Source organism: Bos grunniens, chromosome 15 (assembly GCF_055505025.1).
Source record: "Bos grunniens cultivar Pamir isolate PY7600 chromosome 15, Bosgru_T2T1.0, whole genome shotgun sequence".
In the NCBI taxonomy this organism is placed as follows: Eukaryota; Metazoa; Chordata; class Mammalia; order Artiodactyla; family Bovidae; genus Bos; species Bos grunniens.
Genome location: NC_141179.1, coordinates 18,206,511 through 18,214,777, shown reverse-complemented (window position 1 = coordinate 18,214,777; position 8,267 = coordinate 18,206,511). Strand labels below are relative to the sequence as shown.

The following is an 8,267-nucleotide window of genomic DNA, read 5'->3' as shown; positions in this document are numbered from 1 at the left end:
TTTTATATTACATTTTTATTTTGCAAGAAAATAAATTATACAACTTAAAAAATAAAATCCAAAAATTAAGCAGTTCATCAAAATATTTCAGCCTACTACATACAGAAACTGCTACCATTTAAAATTGTACAGCATTATCATCTCAGTATGTAGTGGCACACATTCAAAATCGTATATACCATACGAGGATAGATTACAACTTAGGAACTCAAATTTGTTCAACACTCCAGACAACGTATATAGTGTAGATGACAGGAAAGCTCTCATTGTAGTGTTTATTTCACCAACATAACATTGGAAGAGTTTATAAGACAGCATCCCAGTCATTTACATGAAAATAGAAAAAACAAGCTTGAGTTTAAGATAGCAAATCTTTCTGGAAAACTAGCAGATCTTTCACACAAATTGAATTTTTAAAATTTGCCCTTTGAGCAGGGCCAATGACATCCTACTCCAAATAATGCAAAATACTTTTAAACTACTCCAGTCATATTTTGTATTAAATTTAATAAAAGGTAATTTATTAAGAAAGCTAACATTTCCTTTTTGGAAATTTTAACATTTATGCACAAAATAAGAGTAAAGAGATTTAAATAAAGTTTGCCAGAATGCAGGGATCCCTCCAATAAATGTAAAAATTGGAAGACTTCAGAATTTATTTCAAGATCCTCATTAAATCACTGGAACAGTAGTATTCTAAATATTTAACTCATTGTAAGCATTAAAATTGTTCTATATTTTCACTTGGAAAGTTTTGCTTCATATCTCCTTACTCTGGCAATGAGATGGTAATAAAGGTTAGCATTTGCAAGATGGCTTCACCTTTATATTAGAAGATGAATGCTCAAATCTTAAATTAACCTCTGAAGTGTCCTATTGCCATACTGCTCATGAAAAAAATATATACGTATATTTGTATACATTTTCCCTTAACCATGTCAGATTTCATCCCTGCTCAGATAGCACTAATTTTTAGTTCACATTAGAGAAAAGGGACTTATTAATAAAGGATACTAACAGTGATTCTGTACCTTTAGCAAATTGCTGGTAGGTTTTTGTTTCCAGATCCTTTTTTTTTAAATTTTTAATTAGCAAATTTATTGTCAAAATATATTTAAAGAAAATTCAACAATGGAATAGGCACCTTGTCAACTAAATGATTTTCATGAACACCAAATTGTAGTTAGATAAACTTTTGTATACATAAAGAAAAAAATAATGAAAACTGTAAGTCTACAGTATTTGCTGCTGTTCTATTCCCCAATATACAACTAGGACATAATAAGCTATTAAAAAATTTATAAAATTGTATAGAAAACTTTGCTATGGATTTAGAGTTACCCACTTTTGCATTAAATTTACCTTTATAAATCAAAATATCATGGCTCTCATTCTTAAACGACTGAAAAAGATTAGAAATTCCAAACAAGTTTTGAGAACAATTCTGGTTTAAAACATCAACAAATTTTAAACTTTAAGAAACAGACTATAATTTTTCTTTCCATTGCTTTTTCCTTTGGTGTTCCTGTACTGGATAAGCAAATATGCCGATACCAAACTATTTGTTAAACATAAGGGCCACAATTATTACCAAATTATCAGTTTTTTTTAATTTCAAATTTATTCCATTGTTAACAGTCATCTAGTCAAAGAAAACAGTAAGCACTAATTTAGACTAATTTTCACAATATTCTTAGTCATTGCCATATGCTACCTAAGAGTTCAAGTGTAAGATTTTCCTGTGAATTTCAGAATAGGTCTTTGACTATAACCAGCAAAACCTTAAATGTTTTAAGTTTGCTTTCCTTCATCAGGCCATCTCACAAAGCCTCTTGGGACTGGGGACAGACTCCATGAAATGCTGTTAAAAGCACTCTACAATAATACTGTATGCTGTTCAACACTCTGGCACTCCATTTTCTACTACCATCAAAATCATTTAAAATATTACTTAATATCAAATAAAATATAATTTGCAAGAAAAGTTTTGAAATGGGCACCACAATGAATAAAATCCATGTTGACCCATTCTTTCCCAGTGGGGAATAAGTTTTCCTTTTTTAAGTTGTTCATGTCCTCAAGTCCAAAAATCTGCATTACTCTGGGTATTCAGTTGCCAGCAACTAAAAAGTTGCTACTTTGGATTGACTGAAAAAAACAAGTTTAAGTGTTGCCTTCTGAACATTATTTAAATGTTTACTTTTAAAATATATAAATATACATATACATATTATTTGGCAAGTTTATTGTTCATATTAAGATTGCAACAATTCTGCTTATGCTTTCAGGTCTATGTTGTGGTTTTTCTTTACCTCCTAGGTGACTGATAATTATTACTTTTTAAAACAGAATGTCTTCCTTTCCAGAAACCTGAGGCTACAAATCCCTAATAATGAGACTTTAAAACTTCAAAGTATTTCTATGCTACAGATTAAGAGGTCAGTTATATAATTGTATTATATTAAAGCAGGAGATTTCTGCCTTGTTTTTTAATGAATTCGAGTGTAGCATAATAAATATTAGGTATATAATATTAAGTGTCTTAGTAAACACTTAATACGCGAGTTTTGCTATTTTTGACTCTGAAGTTGAAATGATCTATCTCCATACATTTTTTTAAACAACTAAAATAACAATATGAGCTTCACTTTTTCACAACAAACTCTCTGGCCATATAAGATAAAAAAAAAAAAAACAAAAAACACTCCATTTAACAATGAACAACTAAAACAGTAGTCTCCTGCTTAATGAAAGCCAACATTTTTTAGGTGGAAAAATTTACTATCACTTTGAAGTCACCACTAAAATCCAGTTGTTATACTGAAGCAGTGTTTGAACATATGATAATACTAAATACTTTTCATCTATATCTGCCCTGTCCCAATGTTGTGTAGACCAGCTCACTCTTTTGATCAAAAGAAATCAAGAGTGCTATTTCTAGTTTTAATTGCATTTTTAAAAAAAAACAAAACACAACAGCATTTTTCAGTGCACAAACATCTGAAGATCCTTCCTTGTGCAAATACATTTTTCTAAGAGAGGAAAAAAAAAGAAAAAAAAAAGCAACAAGAACCTCACTTTCACCCTCCCAACTGTTATTTCTTCTGGTGGGTATAAATCAGGTTTTTAAAAGCTCATAATGGGCTCTTTGTGAATGCAAGTTTCTCCACAAAACAGCATGCTGTTAAAACAGAGTGGTGCAACATGAAAGGAATGCCACCATGCTAACTAATGTGATTGGCAAAATATAGTTGTTTTGTTAGGTAAGGCAGAGATTTTAATATTTATGTAATCAAAGTCCAACTAAACCTTCCCCTAGCACAAACTGTAAGAACTTTCTGCCGAAGCACTCCAAAATTTGGGTTCTTAATATTGTCCATGATATTCAAAATTATGCCATATATATGAAAGTGTTGATATCAGATTCATCTCTTCTGATGTATTTGTGCTCTATTAGCCATTCTATTTGCTCTTTTATCATTTTCTTTTGTGGCAGGAACATGTTTTTCAAAATTTCTACTAATTCAGTCTGCAGCTGAGCATTACTAATTTTCTTTCTCATCTTCATTATTTGTATGATAGCTTCCTAAAAGAAAAAATAAAAATAAAGTATTAAATTATTTTAAGTAAAACAAAACGAAAAATGACTTTTAATGTTTTTTATCCTCTATCCAACATCTATCCAAAGGATTAGCAATCACTGGATTAACCTTGAGACCCGTAACAAACAAAAGTATCTTCTTTTCACTCTGGAAAACAAAATCTGCATATTATGGATATTCTGAAAAATAAGGAAAAGCAAAATTACTCATATCCCTTTTTACATACTTTTCCCCTTGTATTTACAGTTACTTCTTTGTATAGTAGTAGCAGTCAGTTGCTTTAGTTGCTCTCTGTTTTAAAAATTAATAATCATTACTTTTTATATACTTATCAGATTAATGAGCTGTACTTATTCTCAAGTACCTTCAGTTTATAATGACTCGACTAAATGGTTCAACTTTCTGGAGGAGTAAGCACTTTTCATCTAAGTCAATCTTATTAATAATTTCCTTGATGATTTAATTACTATTAATCTATATAATATAGATAATTAGAAAATTACTAATTATTCTCTCTTTTGTCTTTTCCAGTACAAGGTCTCTTCTTAGTCAACAAAAGGCATCCATCTGCCTTACTGGAGATTAGAATTCATTATAAAAAGTTTGAAAACAGAAATGTGTTAATATTTGCTTTTAAACACTGAAAAACGGAGATTTGCTACAAGGCAATAGGCTTGGGACTCAGGCACTATTCAGTATGAGAAAAGTATACCATCAACTTCCTCTGTACAGACATGAGAATTCCTACACTGCCACTAGCAAGTCAGAAGAATTACTCCTAACAGTATGTCCATATCCACACTCTGGATCACAGGGGTTTATGTCAAGGGTTCAGGGAGAAAGAAGGAAGAGGGAAAAAGTATGTCTTCCTTCAGGCACTTGTACATTACAGAAACCAGTAAGGAGGAAAGAACAATTGTAAATATTCTAATTTCTCTTACTCTAGCTTTGGTAGAGGTGAAAATGATGGCTGTGTTAGAGATGTTAAGAGAAAAACAGAGATCACAGGGGTTCTGGCCCTGGTCTCATTTAATATGTCGGAGGTCACTTGAAAAGTGGCATGATATGATGGAAATAATTTGCAATTCTGAATTTCTCAGTTTCCATATGATATAGATAGAGTTTAGAGCTCATGGACCTGGCACAGGGCCTTCAGTGGCAGGAAAACATGACCCTGTAGCAGCAGATGATAATAACAGTGTGCCATGTAAGCCAAAGGCCACAAAGAATATGTAACAGAGCCTTAGAGGGCTCAGGAACTCAGTAAGAGCAGACAACAGGCAACCAGACCAGGAAAAGAGGCCATGCAGTCTTACTGCTGGAAAAAAAAATGAACCATAGTTCATTTGCTACAGATATCAGCAATATATAGTAACAAAAAGTTATATTTCCATAGGTGACAGATAAAGCCCTCTATAGCTGACAGAACACTGTCACAACCATATAGACATGATAATCCCTTCACTGTCACTATGAGGTCAAGTGAATTTCTCAACTTCAGTACATCCAGATGCCTCTGTGAAAATAGCAAAGAATGGGGGATGGGTGGAGCAGAATCAGGGAGAAATACAGAAAGTCCAACTATAACTTAAAGGGACAGCTTGGATTAGTAGACTGAGCATAATTATGAATTAGTTTTAGACAAAACAAAAAAACTTCATTTTCTCTGCACATCTTATGTTAATAGTATGACTATACCTGCCCATTTCGTTTCATATCTCAACAGAATCCATCTGGATTTACCCTGGTGTAGCCATAAACTAGGACTATGTCATGCTTTTTCCTCCCAGAAGTAAAATTTTCCGAAATCTCTTACTGAGTAATACATTCCCTTTTCATGGGACATAGAAATCATTTCCTTTATTGCAAAGTTCATCTACACTTATATAGGAGGTTTAATTCTGAGTTACTTTCTTCAGTTAATCTGTTTGTTATACTGTTTCATATTTGTAGATACTTTCATAAGTTTTAATATTTGGCAAGGCAAGTTCCACCACCAACACTTTATAGTTTAAGGTTCTTAATCACCCTCATCTATTTATTCTGGTAAAACTGTGAATCCATTTTTAAAATTACAAAAATATTCCTTGTTGAAAATTTTTTAAATTTAATTAATTTATTTATTTTTGGCTTTGCTGGATGACTGTGCGGGTTTTCTCCAGTTGCAGCGAGCTAGGGCTGTTCTCTGTTGCAGCATGCAGACTTTTGACTGCAGTGGCTTCTCCTGTTGCCAAGCACAGGCTCTAGGCATGTGAGCCTCAGTGGTCGTTGCACATGAGCTCAGTAGTTGTGGCTCCCAGTCTCTGGACACAGGCTCGATAGTTGTGGTACACGGACTTAGCTGTCTCATGGCATGTGGGATCTTCCTGGACCAGAGATCAAATCTGTCTTTCCTGCACTGGCAGGCGTATTCTTTACCACTGAGCCACCAGGAAAACCTCAGTTGAATTTTTATATGATATTCAGCAGACTCATTACTAGTATGGGGTTAATTCAGCCTTATCATTAAAAAATATGGTATTTCACATTAAACAAAAGCCAGATACAAAAGCATATGCTGTCTGCTTCCATGTATATGAAGACTGAAGAACAAGCAAAACTAAGCAACAGTGACGGGAATCAGGTAGGTTGAAGGGGGGAGATTGGCTGAATGAGAGACATGAGGAAAGAGTGATAGAAATGTTCCATATTTTAATTGAGGTGACAGTCATACAGTGATACACATTTAGCAAAACACATTGAAAACTATGAAATGTGTATTCTATTGTATGTAAATTACACCTCAATAAAAAATATACAGTAAGTAAAAAGGAACATGATCTATTTATTCAAATCTCCTTTTGAATCTCTTAGGTGAAGGCTCCTCTCTTCATATAGGTCTGCTGCTGCTGCGGCTGCTGCGGCTGCTGCTGCTGCTACGTCGTTTCAGTCGTGTCCAACTCTGTGCGATCCCATAGATGGCAGCCCACCAGGATCCCCCATCCCTGGGATTCTCCAGGCAAGAACACTGGAGTGGGTTGCCACTGCCTTCTCCATCATATAGGTCTAACTACTTTTTAAAGAAATGTCTGTGAATTCTATGTTTATCACCAAATAGAAAAGCATTTAATTTTTACTTATCTTTTCTCTGCTCCTTTATTATATCATATAATCTACAAGTACTGAAAAATTTTAATCTTTTCTTTTTTGTTTCATGCTTGATTACATTGGCCAATAGTTTCAAACAATATTAAATGAAAACAGTAAAAGTGGGACAACTTGGTTTTAATTAGTTCTAAAGTTAAAACAGTCATTCATTAGTTTGCAATAGGTATTCTTATCATGTTCAGAAGGTTATCAAAATCCTAGTTTTAAAATGTTTAAAATAATCCCTCATTTCCCATTACAATGGAATCAGAAATCTTAAGATTAAATAAAAATGAAAATACTCAATCCTAGAATTGTAACCTGTCACTGATAATATATATATATTCTCTTTGACATACAGTCAGAGAAGCATAACCTAAAACCAAGGTTTGGCCCAACCAATAGAATCTACCATAGACCATCAAGTCATACAAATACCTCTACCAGCAACTAGGAGAATTCTATTAATATAATTTTTAAATTTCAGGAAAATGAAGTAGCTTTCCCGTTACAAGAGGTTTGAGTACCTACATTTCTTTAATTACAAAAAAAAAGATTTAATGATTAAAAAAAAACAACAACCAACTTTTTCAAAATTTAGACATTCTATCTTAACATTACAAACCTGGGTTCTCAGTATTCTTAGTTGAACTATTCCTTCATTCTCTTCCTCTCTCATTCTTTCTGTAGTGAGCTGCAAGCGTCCAATCAAGTTGATTTTACCCCTTTTCTGAACTTTTGCATTTTTTCTATAAAAAAATTAAATCAAATATTTTACGGTGAAAGGTCTTTTAAACATCATTTTATAGCAACAATGTCTAAGAGAAAATATTTAGAAATATTCTAAAAATTAATATTCAGCATTGCTTAAGGGAAAAATAACAACATATAGCTTTATTAAAATGAACCCTATGTTTTCCCTCAAACATGATCAAAGCTCTGTTAATACTTAAGTATGAGTACACTCCATATAATAACAAAGTAAATATAATTTATATTGTCATGAAAGTCATTAGATAATTGAAGATATATCAGTTATAATTCAGCATTATCTTCTAATTGGGATCTCAAGGAAATAGTTCTCTGTGTGGATAAAGTTGCTTTAGAGTACAAAAGGATGTTTATTTTAAAGATGAAAAGCAATATGGTGTAAAGTCAGACACCAAAAGTATCCAGTTCATTCAACTAAATGGCATAAATCTAAAGTGACGGCAGCACACAGATATGCTTTAAATATCATGTAAAGAAGGTAATTATTTTCCTAACAATAAAATATCAAAATTCAAACATGCTATTTTTATTTTAGATCAACCAACATAAACCTTACATTAAACTGAACTCCTGGTTCACTGAGAAGAGGGTACCTTCTGTAAAGTCTTTGGGTGAGTTGACTTGAGGTTCATACAATAAAACTTGCCGTTTGAGCTTTGGAAAAGCTACTAAAGACTGTGAAGAATAAAGAAAAAAAAATATTTTCTATAAACACTATAGAATTCTCAAACATGACCAATATAGATGAGAAAAATTATGAGCACAAAT

At 32.6% G+C, this 8,267-nt stretch overlaps 1 protein-coding gene across 18 annotated transcripts in view; it reads right to left on the bottom strand.

Moving 5' to 3' along the window:
• Positions 1–8,267, bottom strand: part of CUL5 (cullin 5) — a 126,885-nt gene continuing 118,618 nt past the window's right edge. For all 18 annotated transcript variants that reach the window (XM_086339073.1, XM_086339061.1, XM_086339066.1 and 15 more), the window contains 3 exons: positions 8,056–8,174; positions 7,354–7,477; positions 1–3,586 (listed from right to left, as the gene is read on the bottom strand). In XM_086339073.1, the coding sequence (XP_086195199.1) occupies positions 3,392–3,586; positions 7,354–7,477; positions 8,056–8,174 (438 nt within the window). In that variant the 3' untranslated portion in view covers positions 1–3,391. The remainder of the gene's footprint in view (positions 3,587–7,353; positions 7,478–8,055; positions 8,175–8,267) is intronic.